This window comes from Ips typographus, linkage group LG1 (genome assembly GCF_016097725.1).
Source record: "Ips typographus isolate SLU linkage group LG1, UJ_Ityp_2.0, whole genome shotgun sequence".
NCBI classification, from domain to species: domain Eukaryota; kingdom Metazoa; phylum Arthropoda; class Insecta; order Coleoptera; family Curculionidae; genus Ips; species Ips typographus.
Window position 1 is genome coordinate 997814 of NC_138422.1, and position 21327 is coordinate 1019140.

At 35.8% G+C, this 21327-nt stretch overlaps 2 protein-coding genes across 5 annotated transcripts in view; one reads left to right on the plus strand and one right to left on the minus strand.

Annotated features, from left to right (window-relative positions):
• The first annotated feature begins 54 nt into the window (after window positions 1-54).
• LOC145735726 (ras-related protein Rab-28-like) overlaps window positions 55-21327 on the plus strand; it is a 28323-nt gene continuing 7050 nt past the window's right edge. For both annotated transcript variants that reach the window (XM_081989755.1, XM_081989774.1), the window contains exon 1: window positions 55-404. The gene's annotated coding sequence lies outside the window, so the exon portion shown is untranslated. The remainder of the gene's footprint in view (window positions 405-21327) is intronic.
• Septin4 (septin 4) lies at window positions 410-21217 on the minus strand. 3 transcript variants are annotated; one of them, XM_081989645.1, is made up of 8 exons: window positions 21000-21217; window positions 5874-6126; window positions 2130-2318; window positions 1920-2070; window positions 1092-1257; window positions 886-1039; window positions 731-824; window positions 410-667 (listed from the first exon to the last, which is right to left on the minus strand). In XM_081989645.1, the coding sequence occupies exons 1-8, from the start codon at window positions 21004-21006 to the stop codon at window positions 575-577; spliced, it is 1107 nt and encodes a 368-aa protein (XP_081845771.1). In that variant the 5' UTR covers window positions 21007-21217; the 3' UTR covers window positions 410-574. The 3 variants fall into 3 exon arrangements, with proteins under 3 accessions (XP_081845771.1, XP_081845762.1, XP_081845768.1); XM_081989636.1 differs by lacking the exon at window positions 21000-21217 and adding an exon at window positions 6180-6405; XM_081989642.1 differs by lacking the exon at window positions 21000-21217 and adding an exon at window positions 6180-6403 and having other exon boundaries at window positions 731-809.

Consider the following 21327-nt stretch of genomic DNA (forward strand, 5'->3'; position numbering starts at 1 on the left):
GTTGTAAAATTTCAAAATGTGCTTTTTTCTGTAAATAGACTAAAATAAAACTGGAGTCTAAAGGATGCATTACGCTGATCGGTTGATTAAAAAAATTAAATGCAGTTTTTTTGATTATGATTACCTGTACAATAAATAAATTAATAAAATCGACAAAGCAAATCTGACGTATTCCGATAGTTGGTCACATGACGCTTTAATGGATAACCTCAAAGGAGTCATGTGATCAGCAGGTTATTTATTTAGATCAACCTGATAGGAGTACTGGGAGTATAGTTTTGATGTTCATGTTGAGTTGTTTTGTGTTCTGTCTCCTTGTACCTTGTAGTTCTTGTCTGGACGTCTGGACTCTGGTATGCTATTCTAGAAGAATATTAAGCTTCTAGAAAAATACCATAACCCAAGTAAGTAAACTTAATTTTTTTATTAACGTAATAAGTGTACATCAATAAATATCGCTTATAAACATAAAAAATTAACTATTCTATGAAATTCTTTGGTTGCATACACGATTTCACTAGAAACACGGGAATGGTCGAAAAAAAGTTTTACTATAGAAGAACACGGGGGGCCTCTAAACATCGATAATACTTTCGTGCTTTCTATCTTGAGCGGTCACTTTAAGCTTCTCCTGCATCTGATTCAACATCTCTTGCATACGACGAATCTAAAATTGAGTAATCACACTTTAAAACTGCAACATGAAACTGATTTAAACCAGCAGACCCACCTCTTCGTCCTTTTGCAACAATAAACGATCCGTATCGGTGATATCAGCCTCGTAAGGGGCGGAGTCACGTTTCAGTTTTCTGGAAAATGAAAAACTGGATGTTAACATTCGCAATGATAACAGTTCCCCGTGGAATTTGTCCCCCCAAGTCCTACCCCCGTTCCCTAGCGTGTTGCGATATCTGCGAGATGCACTGAGCCCTGAAATTTTCGTAGTGCACGTCTTCAGTGACATCCTTCAGGTCTTGCATGTGGGTGGATATCAGCATGGTGCGTAGTTTGATAAAGTCGCTGTGTTTGGGGTTTTCCACTAAAACCGGTGATTTTTTTATGCAGTTTAGGTGAGTGAAACTCGACCTTACCGTCCACCACTCCCCAGGGGTATTGTCGCCCCCGGATTTTGCGTCCCGCCACTTCCAAGATGGTGTTGCTGCCTACTACGGCAAACGGAACGCTCGCTTTCAGTTCGCGGTCTTGCTGCTTGAATTCTTCATCTTCGTCACTGTCACACTCGGGAAACTCGTACATCTGTAAACAGACATCACTTGTGCAGAGATTTAAAACGTCAAACATCGCCTTTTGTTTTGTTTGGCCAGTAAATAACGCGAGAACTGTCACGTGTCCCCGTTTTGTCAAATCACGTATTGGCGTTTCAAGACAAGAGATACTCCCTCTGGTGATCAGTTATGAAAACAGTTTCGGGCATTCCAGCTGTCATTTCTCCGTTTGTTTACGTTGATTTTGCCATATTTTGGTTAGGAATTTAGCACAGGTTTCATAAATATGAAGTGACAGTGTCACATTATTTATAATGATAGGTTAGGAACGTGTTGCCCGATTTTAGTTCAGATGGCGTTGCGATCTTAACTTGAAAGGCCAATAGTTTTGACACATGTCACATAAGCAACTTATCTTTTGTTATGGGGTTTTTTGTTAACCACACAGAGCATTTCTCAAGTCGAATATTTCGGAAATGGTTAGAGTTACGGAAATCTTGCAAGATAACAAAAATGTTCAAAATGACTTTCTGCACCCAATGGTGACTAGGTTTACACCCACAACCGAATAAAGGCGGTCAAAACTGGCAGAACGTTAGTTTGTATATTGTATTTAGGGGTGTTCATCAGTACTCGATTTAAGAAATCCCAACGTTTTCAGAAAGTTCTAGTCTGTTGGAAATTAAACTTTACCTGTATTTCGTGCTCCCTAATATCATTCAGTATGTTCTTTTTCAATTTGTCCACTTCTGAGGTAGTTAGAGTGTCAGCTTTTGCAATCACCAGCACTATGTTGACCTTACGGTGCAGTCGTTTTAACATCTCCAGGTCCATTTGACGCAGACTGGACGAATATGACAGTTTAACCAGCGTTAAGTTGAAAAATAACTTGGGAGGATTTACCTGTGTCCCCAGGGGGGCACAAAGTACAGACAACAATGGACGCGGTTGTCTTGGATATTACGTCGATTCAGACCGCTTTCGTCGGTGAAATACTGTCGAAATTGTTCGTCGATGTAGTTGGTGCAAACTTTCCAGCTGTCTTCACAATTCACCGAATCACCAAAACCTGGCGTGTCAATTACGGTTAACCTGGAAAAATTTGTATAAAGAAATTGACTTTAGATGGGGGTAGGGGAGAGTTAAGCTTGGTTCACATGAATCCGGAACATTCGCGGAATGTGGACAGCGGAAAATCGTTCAGCCAATCAGCGTTCTGTCCGTCTATCCGGACCGGATTGCATATTTTGATATTTTCCGCGCGTAAACGTCTTAATCATGACATTCATGACAGGGACAGAAAACAAAACAGAAACAGCAAAGCAAATATGTCCGTGGAGATGAACGAAAACGATTTTAACACTACGCTAATTGATTTTGTCCAAAGTTCCCTATTTTGTGGGATTCTAAGCACCCTCAACACAAGGATAATAATGCCTTGAAGAAGGCTTGGCTTCAGATTGCCAATCGAATGAAAACAATTATAGGTATTCGGTACAGTCAGAGAGAAAAGCGCTGTCAAAGTTTGAACTGTCAGAAACACAGTTTGAAAAGACAGTCAGCGACAAAATCGTCTGTTAAACTCACTTGGAGTGAGAAAATGACGGTTTTAAGCACATTTTTGGAATCCTCATTAAATTTCTTATCCAATAACCTAAAAAAAAATCACAAAATTCGGTACAGTCAGGGAGAAAAGTGCTGCCAAAGTTTGAACTCGCAGAAACACAGTTTGAAAAGACAGTCAGCGACAAAATCGTCTGTTAAACTCACTTGGAGTGAGAAAATGACAGTTTTAAGCACATTTTTGGAATCCTCATTAAATTTCTTATCCAATAACCTAAAAAAAATCACAAAATTCGGTACAGTCAGGGAGAAAAGTGCTGCCAAAGTTTGAACTCGCAGAAACACAGTTTGAAAAGACAGTCAGCGACAAAATCGTCTGTTAAACTCACTTGGAGTGAGAAAATGACAGTTTTATCCACATTTTTGGAATCCTCATTAAGTTTCCTATCTACTAACCTAAAAAAACACTACAAAATCGAGTATAGTCAGTTAGAAAAACAGTGTCAAAGTTTGAACTGCCAGAAACACAGTTTGAAAGGACAGTCAGAGACAAAATCGCCTGTAAAACCCACTTGGAATGAGAAAATGACAGTTTTAAGCACATTTTTGGAATCCTCGTTAAATTTCCTATTCAGTTACTTGGAAAAATCGTATAAAATGTGGTACAGTCTGGGAGGAAAGCAGTGTCAAATTTTGAACTAAAAGAAACATAGTTCGGAAGGACAGTCAGGGACAAAATCGCACTTCTAGTCAGAAAATGTTTGATTTAAGTACATTTTTGGAATCCTCATTAAATTTGCTATTCAATAGCCAAAAAAAAAACAAAAAACATATCGGTACAGTCATCGTGAAAAATGCTGTTAAAGTTTGAATTGTTAGAAACACACTTTGAAAGGACAGTCAAGGACAAAATCGCCTGTAAAACCCATTTGTGGTGTGAAAATGACAGTTTTAAGCACATTTTTGGAATCCTCATTAAATTTCCTATCCAATAGTCTAAAAAAACACTACAAAATCGAGTATAGTCAGTTAGAAAAACAGTGTCAAAATTTGAATTGCTAGAAACACACTTTGAAAGGACAGTCAAGGACAAAATCGCCTGTAAAACCCATTTGTGGTGTGAAAATGACAGTTTTAAGCACATTTTTGGAATCCTCATTAAAATTCCTATCCACTAACCTAAAAAAACACTACCAAATTGAGTACAGTCAGAGAGAAAAACAGTGTCAAAGTTTGAACTAACAGAAACACAGTTTGAAAGGACAGTCAAGGACAAAATCGCCTGTAAAACCCACTTGTAGTGTGAAAATGACAGTTTTAAGCACATTTTTGGAATCCTCATTAAATTTCCTATCCAATAGTCTAAAAAAACACTACAAAATCGAGTATAGTCAGTTAGAAAAACAGTGTCAAAATTTGAATTGCTAGAAACACACTTTGAAAGGACAGTCAAGGACAAAATCGCCTGTAAAACCCACTTGTAGTGTGAAAATGGCAGTTTTAAGGACATTTTTGGAATCCTTATTAAATTTCCTATCCAATAGCCTAAAAAAATATCACTAAATTCGGTACAGTCAGGGAGAAAAGTGCTGCCAAAGTTTGAAAACACAGTCAGCGACAAAATCGTCTGTTAAACTCACTTGGAGTGAGAAAATGACAGTTTTAAGCACATTTTTGGAATCCTCATTAAATTTCCTATCCACTAACCTAAAAAAACACTACCAAATTGAGTACAGTCAAAGAGAAAAACAGTGTCAAAGTTTGAACTATCAGAAACACAGTTTGAAAGTACAGTCAAGGACAAAATCGCCTGTAAACCCCATTTGTGGTGTGAAAATGACAGTTTTAAGCACATTTTTGGAATCCTCATTAAATTTCCTATCCAATAGTCTAAAAAAACACTACAAAATCGAGTATAGTCAGTTAGAAAAACAGTGTCAAAATTTGAATTGCTAGAAACACACTTTGAAAGGACAGTCAAGGACAAAATCGCCTGTAAAACCCATTTGTGGTGTGAAAATGACAGTTTTAAGCACATTTTTGGAATCCTCATTAAATTTCCTATCCACTAACCTAAAAAAACACTACCAAATTGAGTACAGTCAGAGAGAAAAACAGTGTCAAAGTTTGAACTAACAGAAACACAGTTTGAAAGGACAGTCAAGGACAAAATCGCCTGTAAAACCCACTTGTAGTGTGAAAATGACAGTTTTAAGCACATTTTTGGAATCCTCATTAAATTTCCTATCCAATAGTCTAAAAAAACACTACAAAATCGAGTATAGTCAGTTAGAAAAACAGTGTCAAAATTTGAATTGCTAGAAACACACTTTGAAAGGACAGTCAAGGACAAAATCGCCTGTAAAACCCACTTGTGGTGTGAAAATTACAGTTTTAAGCACATTTTTGGAATCCTTGTTAAATTTCCTATCCAATAGCCTAAAAAAATATCACTAAATTCCGTACAGTCAGGGAGAAAAGTGCTGCCAAAGTTTGAAAACACAGTCAGCGACAAAATCGTCTGTTAAACTCACTTGGAGTGAGAAAATGACAGTTTTAGGCACATTTTTGGAATCCTCATTAAATTTCCTATCCACTAACCTAAAAAAACACTACCAAATTGAGTACAGTCAAAGAGAAAAACAGTGTCAAAGTTTGAACTAACAGAAACACAGTTTGAAAGTACAGTCAAGGACAAAATCGCCTGTAAAACCCATTTGTGGTGTGAAAATGACAGTTTTAAGCACATTTTTGGAATCCTCATTACATTTCCTATTCAATAGTCTAAAAAAACTTTTTGATTTGTTCTGAAAATTATCTTTGATATTTTAATTAATACAATAAATTAATAGCAAATATTTCAGAGCTCTAACTTGAGGCGTTCCTGATATATCCAAGAACTACCTCCAGCAGTCAAATAGTACAAGTTAACTTACTGCCACTAGCCCTGGGACGGACTTTAGTTAGTGACTGCATTCGTTCTGAGGCTCCACGAAGCTGCTGAGCGAATTTGACGTCACGATGACGTACTGTCAAAATCGTTCTGCACGTTCCATGGGACGTCAAAACGAACGGGACCATTACCTCACTCTGACTCCACGCTCCTCAATATCCATAGTTTTCTTCTCAATTGTGGTGGTTCTGTGGATGCGTTCGCTCACGTCGGGTATTTTCCTATTTTTGTACAGATCCTCTAGGAATAGACTGTTGATCAAGGTGGATTTTCCTAGGCCAGAATCGCCCACCACCATTAGGGTGAATTCGAAGCCTCTTTTCACCGATTTCCGATGCACTTGGTCCGGCAAAGTGGCGAAACCGATATAATCCCTTCCCGACTCTGTAACAAATCAACGTAGAGTGCATTAATTAGTAAAAACGACAATAACTTACGTTTTGTTAAACTAAACATTTCGTGCAGAAACGACATCTCAATCGATGCTTAATTCTCAAGGAAACAACCCGAAATACTTGTTTACCCAAATTATTTTATTAGAGGTCCCCACCGATTCCCAAAAAATGCGGTTTGCATAAATAATTCGTTTGTTATTTTGTTTAAAAATTCCTAGTCTGACTGGTTTCGATGGTACATTAACGTTGTCTTCAAGCGGCTTCAATACACGACTATTTAAAGTAGAAAGCAAACAAACACGTAATCGAATACACTCATACACACTCGCATGTTTATATTTAACAAACGTTAGTGGCTACAAATTCCGATTGTCTAATTAATGGAATGTCAGGAGTTTTTTAAATTGAATTTCTAACGGAGATTTAATTTTTTTTTTGTAAACTGCTTCAGTAAATTTTGTTTTTTAATTTTTGACTGGAAAGGAAAGATATTTCAAATAACGGAAATTTTGACGGAATAGTGTTAATAGAAGTGGGTTTTACAGGCGATTTTGTCCTTGACTGTCCTTTCAAACTGTGTTTCTAGCAGTTTTGACACTGTTTTTCTAACTGACTATACTCGATTTTTTTGTGTTTTTTTAGACTATTGGATAGGAAATTTAATGAGGATTCCAAAAATGTGCTTAAATCTGTCATTTTCACACTACAAGTGGGTTTTACAGGCGATTTTGTCCTTTACTGTCCTTTCAAACTGTGTTTCTAGTAGTTCAAATTTGACACTGTTTTTCTAACTGACTATACTCGATTTTTTAGTGTTTTTATAGACTATTGGATAGGAAATTTAATGAGGATTCCAAAAATGTGCTTAAAACTGTCATTTTCACCCCACAAATGGGTTTTACAGGCGATTTTGTCCTTGACTGTCCTTTCAAACTGTGTTTCTGTTAGTTCAAACTTTGACACTGTTTTTCTCTCTGACTGTACTCAATTTGGTAGTGTTTTTTTAGGTTAGTAGATAGGAAATTAATGAGGATTCCAAAAATGTGCTTAAAACTGTAATTTTCACACCACAAATGGGTTTTACAGGCGATTTTGTCCTTGACTGTCCTTTCAAACTGTGTTTCTGTTAGTTCAAATTTTGACACTGTTTTTCTCTCTGACTGTACTCAACTTGGTAGTGTTTTTTAGGTTAGTAGATAGGAAATTTAATGAGGATTCCAAAAATGTGCTTAAAACTGTCATTTTCACACCACAAATGGGTTTTACAGGCGATTTTGTCCTTGACTGTCCTTTCAAACTGTGTTTCTGTTAGTTCAAACTTTGACACTGTTTTTCTCTCTGACTGTACTCAATTTGGTAGCGTTTTTAAGGTTAGTAGATAGGAAATTTAATGAGGATTCCAAAAATGTGCTTAAAACTGTAATTTTCACACCACAAATGGGTTTTACAGGCGATTTTGTCCTTGACTGTCCTTTCAAACTGTGTTTCTGTTAGTTCAAATTTTGACACTGTTTTTCTCTCTGACTGTACTCAATTTGGTAGTGTTTTTTAGGTTAGTAGATAGGAAATTTAATGAGGATTCGAAAAATGTGCTTAAAACTGTAATTTTCTCACTCCAAGTGAGTTTAACAGACGATTTTGTCGCTGACTGTGTTTTCAAACTTTGGCAACACTTTTCTCCCTGACTGTACCGAATTTAGTGATATTTTTTAGGCTATTGGATAGGAAATTTAACAAGGATTCCAAAAATGTGCTTAAAACTGTAATTTTCACACCACAAATGGGTTTTACAGGCGATTTTGTCCTTGACTGTCCTTTCAAACTGTGTTTCTGTTAGTTCAAACTTTGACACTTTTTTTCTCTCTGACTGTACTCGATTTTTTAGTGTTTTTTTAGACTATTGGATAGGAAATTTAATGATTCCAAAAATGTGCTTAAAACTGTCATTTTCACACCACAAATGGGTTTTACAGGCGATTTTGTCCTTGACTGTCCTTTCAAACTGTGTTTCTGTTAGTTCAAACTTTGACACTGTTTTTCTCTCTGACTGTACTCAATTTGGTAGTGTTTTTTAGGTTAGTGGATAGGAAATTTAATGAGGATTCCAAAAATGTGCTTAAAACTGTAATTTTCTCACTCCAAGTGAGTTTAACAGACGATTTTGTCGCTGACTGTGTTTTCAAACTTTGGCAGCACTTTTCTCCCTGACTGTACCGAATTTAGTGATATTTTTTTAGGCTATTGGATAGGAAATTTAATAAGGATTCCAAAAATGTGCTTAAAACTGTCATTTTCACACTAAAAGTGGGTTTTACAGGCGATTTTGTCCTTGACTGTCCTTTCAAACTGTGTTTCTAGCAGTTCAAATTTTGACACTGTTTTTCTAACTGACTATACTCGATTTTTTAGTGTTTTTTTAGACTATTGGATAGGAAATTTAATGAGGATTCCAAAAATGTGCTTAAAACTGTCATTTTCACACCACAAATGGGTTTTACAGGCCATTTTGTCCTTGACTGTCCTTTCAAACTGTGTTTCTGTTAGTTCAAACTTTGACACTTTTTTTCTCTCTGACTGTACTCAATTTGGTAGTGTTTTTTTAGGTTAGTAGATAGGAAATTTAATGAGGATTCCAAAAATGTGCTTAAAACTGCCATTTTCTCACTCCAAGTGAGTTTAACAGACGATTTTGTCGCTGACTGTTTTTACAAACTTTGGCAGCACTTTTCTCCCTGACTGTACCGAATTTAGTGATATTTTTTTAGGCTATTGAATAGGAAATTTAATGAGGATTCCAAAAATGTGCTTAAAACTGTAATTTTCACACCACAAATGGGTTTTACAGGCGATTTTGTCCTTGACTGTCCTTTCAAACTGTGTTTCTGTTAGTTCAAACTTTGACACTGTTTTTCTCTCTGACTGTACTCAATTTGGTAGTGTTTTTTTAGGTTAGTGGATAGGAAATTTAATGAGGATTCCAAAAATGTGCTTAAAACTGTCATTTTCACACCACAAATGGGTTTTACAGGCGATTTTGTCCTTGACTGTCCTTTCAAACTGTGTTTCTAACAATTCAAACTTTGACAGCATTTTTCACCATGACTGTACCGATATGGTTTTGGTTTTTTTTGGCTATTGAATAGGAAATTTAATGAGGATTCCAAAAATGTACTTAAATCAAACATTTTCTGACTAGAAGTGCGATTTTGTCCCTGACTGTCCTTCCGAACTGTGTTTTTTTTAGTTCAAAGTTTGACACTGCTTTTCTCCCAGACTGTACCACATTTTATACGGTTTTTCCAAGTAACTGAATAGGAAATTTAACGGAAGTTTTTTGACGGAAGTGTTAACCTGAATTTTAGTAGCATAGTAACATAGGCCATTTCGTTTTGTCAGAATGAGTTAAAATGAGATAAAAACTGTTGCCAAAAGACATCTCTGATGTCGCGTGTTCCACATTTGATTTGAATAATGCCTGCTTTATACCTCTCAATTAACAATTAAACTAAACTTTCATTTAAACTAAAATTAATTTATCAAAGCTGAAAGTGAACTTACAAGCGAGCCCATTTATACTTTCAATTTACACTAAACTAAAATTAATTTTAAATTAAAGTTAAACCGACTTTATTAAAGTTCGGCTTAATTCGTTTAAATTCGTTGGCTTTCGGAACTATCACTGTCATATTTGTCATCACTCATGATGTAAATTGCTGTCTTCTATTGCGATACGTAGTCTATTAGACTTGAATCGTCTATTTCCATAATTGGATTTTTTACCGAAAAAGTGGTTTAAGAACAAATTTTTTAAATTATTTTAATAAAAATTTTCTTTATCCACAAAACACGCGTAATGACGATGACAATAGAAACGTCAACGTCAAACATCAACGTCGAACGTCCAGTAAGTCAAAACAGTCATTTATTTTTCTAATTATTAATTTGTAGTATAAACCTACAAGATTTCTTAGTTTAAATATTAATTTTAGTGGAAATTTAAATTTAATTTAATTCTTAAATGGGAGGTATAAAGCAGGCATAATAATTAACACTTTTATTCTGATTTTTTGAGTTGAGACTGTGATTTTCTTTCTACTGCATTCAATATTAGACAGTCACATACTAAACTTAATACAGAACTTTTATAGATTCTCGCTAATAAATACCGGATGACCGGTTCTTCATTTGACCGTATTCCTCTCACGATAGAATAGATAAGCGATTAAAGTCTTCCAGGCCATTAGCATGTTCCCATCTAATTAATCCGGTCACGTTCTTTTGAACATTCTCGGGGAAACTTTCGTGCATATACGTGAACTGCTGATGAGCTACATACTTCACCTAATATACAATTGATTCGAATTTGTTGTGAATGTGTAGGGGCCACTGTAAACGAACAATTGAATTAACTATCCTACTGGAGAAGGTTATTAATGTAATAAAACTGTTTGCTTAGATTAGTGAGTAGAGCTGTACGGATTCGCATTTATTATACCTGCACTTACTGTTATAGCCAGTAGAGTATCTGATGTGTATAATATAGTCGGCGGAAGTCGTTTTACGTAAACACAACATTTTTATACGCTTCTGGAAGCTGTTTTTCAACGAAAAAATAAGTCATCAAAAACTGCAGGTACGAAAAGATTACGTCGAGGTTGGTATACAGGGTGTCCGCGAATTGAAAAATGTATATTTTGTCTAATTGAACTTCTCTAATAGCGTTTTCTATTGGCAAGTTTAATGTACTGCTTTTGTAACCTTCTCTATCAAATATTGTTGCAACAGTTTGGCAACTAAACATACCAATGAAAAACTCTAAGTTACTCCCTTACTTGATAAGCTACGTCAAAATGTCATAGAAAACAAAAGATAGAGCAGATTTCAAGCTTCCTAAAAGTAACCCCACATGAGTTGATTGATAACTCCGTTTGGACGCTAGAGGGCGTTACAGTTCTTTCATCATAAAATCACATATTTTGTAACACTCGTTGCTTTGACCCTAAATTACTGCTTTATTTGACAAGTTACGTCAAAATGTCATAGAAAAGAAAAGATAGAGCAGATTTCAAGCTTTCTAAAAATAACCTCACATGAGTTGATTGATAACTCCGTTTGGACGCTAGAGGGCGTTAAAGTTCTTTCACCATAAAATCACATATTTTTTGTAACACTCGTTGCTTTGACCCTAAATTACTCTTTTATTTGACAAGTTACGTCAAAATGTCATAGAAAAGAAAAGATAGAACAGATTTCAAGCTTTCTAAAAATATCCCCACGTGAGTTGATTGGTAACACCGTTTGGCCGCTAGAGGGCGTCAAATTTCCTTTACCATGATATCACATATTATATTGTAAATATTTTTTAGTCAGATTTCATGTATTTCTTAATCCAGCCGAGTTCCTGGCAAAGAAATGGTTAAAATGTTAAAGTTTAGGTCTAACTCCGTTAGTTTTTGAGATATCAAAAAATCGACTGCACCAGTGTCTTTTCTGGGAAATTTTAACATAAAATGGCATCGAGACGTCAACTGTAACTTGACAAATAAAAAAGTTGTATTTTTTGACGGTTCCAGGCCGCCATTTTGAATTTTCTGTCAAAATATTGACTTGCACCTCATTTTATAGGAAATTTCACGTAGTTTCAAGAAATGACAGACAAAATGGCTTTCCAGGCCGCCATTTTGAATTTTCTGTCAAAATATTGACTTGCACCTCATTTTATAGGAAATTTCACGTAGTTTCTAGAAATGACAGACAAAATGGCTTTCCAGGCCGCCATTTTGAATTTTCTGTCAAAATATTGACTTGCACCTCATTTTATAGGAAATTTCACGTAGTTTCTAGAAATGACAGACAAAATGGTGTCCCAGGCCGCCATTTTGAATTTTCTGCTAAAATATTGACTTGCACCTCATTCTGAAGGAAACTTCACGTAGTTTCAAGAAATGAGAGACAAAATGGCGTCCTAGGCCGCCATTTTGAATTTTCTGCCAAAATATTGACTTGCACCTCATTTTATAGGAAATTTCACGTAGTTTCAAGAAATGACAGACAAAATGGCTTTCCAGGCCACCATTTTGAATTTTCTGTCAAAATATTGACTTGCACCTTATTTTAAAGGAAATTTCACGTAGTTTCAAGAAATGACATACAAAATGGCGTCGCAGGCCGCCATTTTGAATTTTCTGTCAAAATATTGACTTGCACCTTGTAGGAGTTTGATGGTACACATCCAGTTATATGTGTATATGATGCGTGTCTTCTGTCTGAATCTTTGACAAGACATTTGTGACAATTGACATTTGAAAGTGCGAACGCGTAGAGCTCGAATCAGCTAAGAAAAGGCCACAGGCGTCATCAAACGATGATGTCACGATCTCTGTACGTCTCGCTTTAAATATTGCTGCTCTCGTTACTTTCCAAGTTGTTGCAGCCAGTCAGTGGTGTGCTATTATTTTATCAGTAAAATGAAACGTTTTCTTCGTTTTTAATAAAGAAAATAAAAGACAAAAAGTTTTTCAAAGGAATGGAAACTCCTTCTGCTTCTTTCTTCATAAATTGTAAGACGTTACTGACGATTTCACGGCCTTGGCTGTGTATGATAACACCTTTCCTTCCAACCTTTTTGGAAGACATTATGACAAAATAACGTTTTTCATTCATAACACTGTGTGAACTTCAACTGCGACCATCAACAATACAACCAAAACACCAGACTAAAACGGAACCTAACCTAACCCCCTAAGTCTCCCTGTTCGCCACTACATTTTTTTAAACTTGGCAACACCGTTTAGAGTGCCGGCTAGTAAAAGCATATAAAAAGGTCCATCTGTCCCTGGCCGCTGCCGCATCTGTTTTAATTGTGTCCAAGTAAAAACCGTACTACGTTGCCAAGTGGCTTTTTGACCGCTTAACAATTTATTTTCGGGAATATTTTAATAGGACGCCTCTGATTATATCTAATGCGACGGCAACTGTAGAAGGAGAAAGAAATAGTTTTAAAAACTGCGTCATTGATGATGCGGTGGCCTTTTCTCATCTGATTCGAGCTCTAACCTCAAATAATGACTCTGATATATATATAATAATAACCACATGGCACGTTTTGTGTAGCCGAATTATCCTAATTAATTTAAACAAGGTTCTTATTAAAAAATACAAAAACTAAGTGGGGAGTGTTTTAACAGTATCCCAAAAAACGCAGGATAACTCATTTATCCAAAAATAAAGCAAACTCAAACATATGGTCCTTCGAGCCGGATATAAGAATTACCAGCCATCCAGCATCAAGAAAGCAATTGGAAATACCCAGGATATCAAGCTGTTTATGTGTGCAGTAAGGGCATTGGGCAACTGAAGAAAACAAATCCTTCTTTCTGTATCCTTTCGTACCTGCTTGGGTCTCAAATCATAATAGCTTCATTAGGACAAACAGTACCAAATAGTAAATCAAGCCGAGTGTTTTACTGTTTATATGTCATTTGGGGCATTTTCACTCATTTACTCACAAATCAATTACAGGGAATAGTTGAAAATGACTTCTCCAGAACAACTGAAAGCTTTAACAACTAAGCGTGGACAGATTAGACGTAAAATTACTCAATTTATCACCTACTTAAACAAATTTGAGCTGTCTGGAAATGCTGATTATTTTGAGTTGGATGAGAGATTAAATAAAGCTGAGCAAACTTGGGAATTGTTCGATGAAGTTCAGTCACAGATTGAGCTTATTGATGATACTCAGGTAAGTGAAAGGGACACATTTGAAGATCAATATTATTCTGTAATAAGTAGAGCAAAAGCACTGTGCTCTCAAGATCCTAGAAGAAATGTATCAAATGTAAATATTCAAGCAAAATCAAGTTCCCAGTCTAGTGATAGTCAGAACACAGTGGCAAATAGCTCTACAAAGTCACAAGTGCATTTGCCCTCGTTAGATCTCCCTACATTTAGTGGTGCCTATGAGCAATGGTTTGGTTTTGTGGACACTTTTAGTGCCTTAGTAGACAGTAACCAAGACTTAGCAAAAGTACAAAAATTCTATTATTTACAGTGTTCTTTGAAAGGTGAAGCTGCTCAAGCTATTAAAGCAATTGATGTCACTGAAATAAATTATGATTTAGCTTGGGACATACTTAGGGAACGATTTGAGAACAAGAGGCTAATTGTTGATAAACATATACAATCCATAATTAATTTAACTCCTATAAAACACGAATCAGCATCATTAATGCGCATATTTTTTGACACTCTTCAAAAAAGTGTAAGAAGCTTAAATTCTTTGGGTCAATTAGTGGACACTTGGGACACTTTATTAATTTTTATTTGTGTGCAAAAGCTGGATTTGCATTCCAGAAAGGAATGGGAAATTATGAATCCTGATAGAAATCAATTTCCCACATTTGACAGGTTTTTAGGGTTTTTATCTAAAAGATGCCAATTATTGGAGAAAATTGATTCTGATTTTACTAAGCAACACAAGGTTAAAGATGAAAAATATACTACAAAAAATTATTTAGGGCTGCAAGGTTCTGTTATTTGCAGTTTTTGCCGTAACAATCACTTTAACAATCAATGTGAAACTTTTTTAAGTTGGCCTGTAGATAGGCGCTTTAAAGAAGTTAAGAGGCTTGGGTTATGCACTAATTGCATTAGGCCAGGTCATACAAACAAACAATGCAAATCGACTTACTCATGTAAAACTTGCAAGAAGCGACATAGTTCATTTTTGCACTTAAATGAAAACAAATCTACAGAACACACAGAGCATATTAATAATAATGTAGACAATTCAAATATAAACACACAAACACCACCACATACATATTTAATAACGGAAAACAATGCCAATTCTAACACAAATTTACATTTACATGAATTTTCAAATGGTAAACAGAATCTTGAAACAAAAATATTTAACAATCATGCTAATATTAACACAAATAACTCAAAGATCATACAAACTGTATTACCTACTGCAATAATAAATATACTAGATAATTTTGGCAAAATTCATGAATGTAGAGCCCTTTTGGACTCTGGTTCACAATCATCCTTTATTACTGAGGAACTAGTTTCAAAACTAAAGCTAAAAAATTACAAATTATCATTGCCAATAACAGGCATTAATCAAACTTGTAAACTTATTAAAAATCAATGTAAAGCTACCATACAGTCACAATTTAATGCTTATTCAAAATTTATGTCATTCCTTGTTATTGATAAGATTGCTGGTGAAATTCCTCAAACTTCATTTAACCTAAGTTGTATTGACATTCCAAATGTCAAACTTGCTGATCCTGAATTTTATAAACCAGGAAGAATTGATGTCTTACTAGGTGTTGAAGTATTTTATGAACTTCTTTGTATAGGTCAAGTAAAAGCTCACCCTAATGGTCCCATATTTCAAAAAACTAAATTTGGCTGGATTGCAGCAGGCCAAATGCCATCTCATTCTTTGATGTCCAACTCAGTTTGCAAATTATCAATAATAAAGCAAGATTCTAATCAAATGCTTAGGGATCAAATTGAGTTGTTCTGGAAAACAGAAGAACTTGCATTTCCTAGAAAACTGTCCAGTGAACAACAATCATGTGAGCAGCACTTTATAAATAATTATACAAGAAATTTAGATGGTAGATTTTCTGTGGGTTTACCTGTACGCAATAATATTAATCAAATAGGAAACACCAAAGACATAGCCATAAGGCGCTTTCAAAATTTAGAGCGAAAATTAAGTCATAATTCTGTACTGAAGTCACATTATGTTAAATTCATGCAAGAATATTTAGATATGGGTCACATGACAGAAATTAAGGATACGGATATTGACGATGAGCAAGCACTTAGGGTTTATCTTCCACATCACGCTGTAATAAGAGAAAGTAGTGAAACCACCAAGCTACGTTGTGTTTTTGACGCAAGTTGCAAAAGTGACAATGGTATATCCCTAAATGACTGCTTGATGACAGGTCCTGTGGTCCAAGATGAATTGTTTGATATCATTTTAAGATTTCGTACATTCAATTACGTTTTTGTTGCTGATTTGTGCAAAATGTACAGGCAAATTGAAGTGCACAAAGACCAGAGAAACTTACAAACTATTGTGTGGCGTGATGACTCCTCAGAATCTCTTAAACATTTTGAATTAAATACATTGACCTATGGTACTGCTTCGGCTAGTTTTTTGGCAACAAGAACTCTGGTTGAAATTGCAAACTTAAATCAATCTAAATATCCTGAGGCTTGTGAAATGATCAAATCTAGCTTTTATGTTGACGATTTAATGGGAGGTGCTCAAACATTACAGGATGCAAAACGAATAAAAGGCGAATTAACTAGTATCATGGCTTCAGCTCAGTTTGAATTACGAAAATGGAATTCAAATGACAAACGTATTTTGTTGGATTCTAACTTAGTTGATATGCCTGAGCATTACATTGCTGAAAATGAAGATAGCAAAGTATTAGGACTATTATGGAACTCAAATTTAGATACTCTTCAATACAAATATCAACCAAGTGAGTCAAGGAATTCAAGAAAAATATCTAAAAGATACATTTTGTCAAGTATTTCAAAAATCTTTGACCCACTGGGTTTGATTGGACCTTCCACAATCCGAGCTAAAATAATAATGCAAAAATTATGGGAATCAGGTAGTGGATGGGATGAGTCTGTGTCGCAAGATGTTTTTAATGCTTGGAACGACTTCGAAGCAAAATTACATTGTTTAAGCCATATTAGAGTTTCTAGACAGGTAACTATATCTACTTATATTGACATCCAACTACATGGATTTTGCGACGCGTCTACTAAGGCGTATGGCGCTGTAGTTTACATTCGTGCTGTTGATTCAAATGGCAGTTGCTTTATCAAAATATTATGTGCTAAGTCGCGCGTTGCTCCATTAAAGACTATATCATTACCTAGGTTGGAGTTATCCAGTGCTGTTCTTTTGGCTAGATTAGCTAAAAGAATTAACGATACGCTAAATATTACCTTTTCAAGCATAACCTTGTGGTCTGATTCCACAATAGCTTTAGCCTGGATAGCCTCGGAGCCTAATTTGTACAAAACTTTTGTCGCTAATCGAATCACTGAAATTCAAGAACTTACTCCAAATTGCACATGGAGGCATGTAGATTCTAATTCGAATCCTGCAGATGTGATTAGTAGAGGCATAAGTCCTGATTTGTTAGAAGAGTGTAACTTATGGTGGCATGGGCCTGATTGGTTGAGTAGCAACCTTGATCTTTGGCCTCGTAAATTTAATGAAAGTAAAGTGACTAATATAAACATACTTGAGAAAAGACCCCTAAAACAATTTACATTTGTGTCTGTTATGAAATTTGATATATTTAAAAACTATTCTTCAATAACTAAACTTAATCGTGTGTTTGCATATTGTATGCGTTTTATAAACAATGTAAGATGTCGTAAAGAAGCAAGAATGCATGGTAATTTGAATGTAACAGAATTGGAAACTTCTTTGAAGATTCTAATAAAAATTGTACAGCTCGAGGAGTTCGAAAAGGAAATTCATTGTTTGGAAAATAAGGTTTCAATTTCTCGAAAAAGCAAGTTGTTACCTTTAAGTCCCTTTCTGGATAATGAGAAAATTTTGCGTGTTGGTGGACGCATTAATAATTCTTCTTTCGACTTCGAACAAAGGCATCCAATATTGTTGCCTGCTAAGCACATCTTTTCTGAATTGTTAGTTAAATATCAACATTCAAAAGTACTGCATGCTGGTGTTCAAACAGTTCTTTTTACATTGCGTAATAAGTACTGGATTATTCACGGTAAGAACTTAGTTAAAAAGGTTGTGAGACAATGCGTAACGTGCTTCAAGGTAAATCCTAAAAGTGTACTTCAGCCAATGGGTAATTTACCTGAGGTAAGATTGAAACCAATTCGTCCATTTTTAAATTGTGGAACGGACTTTGCGGGTCCCTTTATGATAAAGGATGGCACTTTAAGGTCCAGAAAATCAGTCAAGGTGTACGTTTGCGTATTTATTTGTTTTGCAAGCAAGGCTGTCCACTTAGAACTGGCGGGAGATCTAACCAGTGAAACATTTCTTAATGTCCTAAAAAGATTTATTGCGAGAAGGGGAATTTGTAAAAATATTTATTCAGACAACGGCTTAAATTTTGTTGGTGCTGATAAAATTCTTAAAAAACAATTTACTACTGTATTTGACTTTAGTTCGGATGATAATTGCATTCGCGATTACTTGAGTGAGAATGCCATAACATGGCATAGAATTCCTGCTAAATCACCGTCAATGGGGGGACTTTGGGAAGCTGCAGTAAAACAGTTTAAACATATTTTTAAGCGTATTATTGGCAAATCATTGTTGCATTTTGAGCAAATGTATACACTTTTAACCCAAATTGAAGCTGTTATAAACTCAAGGCCCATTACTCCCATATCCAACGATCCTAATGACTTTCAAGCGTTATCCCCAAGCCATTTTCTAATTGGAGACATCCTCACAAGCCCGCCTGAAGAAGACCTGTCCAATTTAGCTCTAAATAGACTGACAAGTTACCGATTGCTAACACAAATGAGACAGCATTTTTGGAGGCGGTGGTCCGTGGACTATATCAATTGCTTACAAGCCCGAACCAAATGGTTGTTTCAAGAGGCCTGTAACATACCAGTAAATACTCTCGTAATTCTGAAGGAAGACAATCTTCCTCCGCTATTATGGAAGATGGGACGTATTACCGAGGTGCATCCTGGTGCTGATGGGATTGTGCGCGTGGTGTCCGTAACAACTACTAGTGGCGTTCTGAAGCGGTCGGTGAGAAGCATTTGTATCCTACCGATTTACCAGGAGGAGCAGGTACCTGATGTTGACATTTCAGTTGAGTCTGTCAAGGCCGGCGGTATGTAGGAGTTTGATGGTACACATCCAGTTATATGTGTATATGATGCGTGTCTTCTGTCTGAATCTTTGACAAGACATTTGTGACAATTGACATTTGAAAGTGCGAACGCGTAACCTCAAATAATGACTCTGATATATATATAATAATAACCACATGGCACGTTTTGTGTAGCCGAATTATCCTAATTAATTTAAACAAGGTTCTTATTAAAAAATACAAAAACTAAGTGGGGAGTGTTTTAACAGTATCCCAAAAAACGCAGGATAACTCATTTATCCAAAAATAAAGCAAACTCAAACACACCTCATTCTGAAGGAAATTTCACGTAGTTTCAAAAAATGACAGACACAATGGCTTCCAGGCCGCCATTTTGAATTTTCTGTCAAAATATTGACTTGCGCCTCATTTTAAAGGAAATTTCACGTAGTTTCAAGAAATGACAGACAAAATGGCTTTCCAGGCCGCCATTTTGAATTTTCTGAGAAAATATTGACTTGCACCTCATTCTGAAGGAAACTTCACGTAGTTTCAAGAAATGAGAGACAAAATGGCTTTCCAGGCCGCCATTTTGAATGTTCTGCTAAAATATTGACTTGCACCTCATTTTATAGGAAATTTCACGTAGTTTCTAGAAATGACAGACAAAATGACGTCACAGGCCGCCATTTTGAATTTTCTGTCAAAATATTGACTTGCGCGTCATTTTAAAGATAATTTCACGTAGTTTCTAGAAATGACAGACAAAATGGCGTCGCAGGCCGCCAATTTGAATTTTCTGTCAAAATATTGACTTGCACCTCATTTTATAGGAAATTTCACGTAGTTTCAAGAAATGAGAGACAAAATGGCTTTCCAGGCCGCCATTTTGAATGTTCTGCTAAAATATTGACTTGCACCTCATTTTATAGGAAATTTCACGTAGTTTCTAGAAATGGCAGACAAAATGACGTCACAGGTCGCCATTTTGAATTTTCTGTCAAAATATTGACTTGCGCGTCATTTTAAAGATAATTTCACGTAGTTTCTAGAAATGACAGACAAAATGGCGTCGCAGGCCGCCAATTTGAATTTTCTGTCAAAATATTGACTTGCACCTTATTTTAAAGGAAATATTGCGTAGTTTCAAGAAATGACAGACAAAATGGCGTTTCTCGCCGCCATTTTGAATTTTCTGTAAAAAGCAGTAAAAAAAGACACACAATGTTATTTGATTGTTTTATGTGACATTTCAGTATGTCGGTTCGATTTGATTGTTATGGCGTTTTCGATTGGCATGTTTAGTGCAAAAAAAATATACTGCCACACTGTTTCAATGGCATTTGATAGAGCAGGATACAGAGACATTACTTTTGCACTAAACTTGCTAATTGAAAACGCCATTAGTCAAATCGTGACGTCACAATCAAGGCTGACTCGAAGGGTTGCACTGACAACGATTCCCTTTAGGCCCTATTCGTACTAAAATCGCATTTTAAACGTGACTTGCAGTTAGTAAACTGTCGGTCAATTTGTCTGACCGATATTTATGTAAGTATAGCTGACGGAAATATGACCCGAACGAGATTATAAGCAGGAAAGCTGCTGCAGCTTTCCTACTTATTTTGGCTTATCTGGTGTTATGTGTATTGCGATATGCCAGGCCGAAATAAATTTGATATATAAAAGGTTATTCCGTTAATTTTATAGTCGACAGGAAAACTGATTTTTAAGCCTTTTTTCTTCGAAATGTCGGTATATAAAAAAAGCAAATTAGTTACGCTAAGCTGGCAGCGAGGTTGTTGATTCTGTTGAGTAGAGTATAAATTAGGCTGTTCAATATAAAACCGACCTAGAAAATTGTTCTTAAAAAAAACTCAAGACAGGAAACTGGTTAATTGCTAAATTCCCAAATTAGAACAAACACACACAATTTTAATACCGCAGGACTAAAGTTTCTGTGATATTTTCTAAACATTCGGGTACGTACCTGACATGGTTCGTTCAAATAAACGAAGACTGCGAAGGGCACTCACAATTGAACAAAACCAGACCGTAAAGTTCTGAGATTAGAAAAACTCATCTGCTGCACCTTTGGTTGATTGTAAACACGGGCGGATTTCCATTCATCGTATAGGGACGGAAATCGGCAGCTGTTTATATTAAGCGGCTATACACGCGCGTACCGGTCGTACTATATCGACTACAATCACAACACGGTACGGATTAAAGGTCTGTGTTCACATCGGCGCACCGAAAACGCGGAAGGGAACGCAACAAAAGGCGTCTCGGCATACGAAGCTTTGCCAACGTGAGTT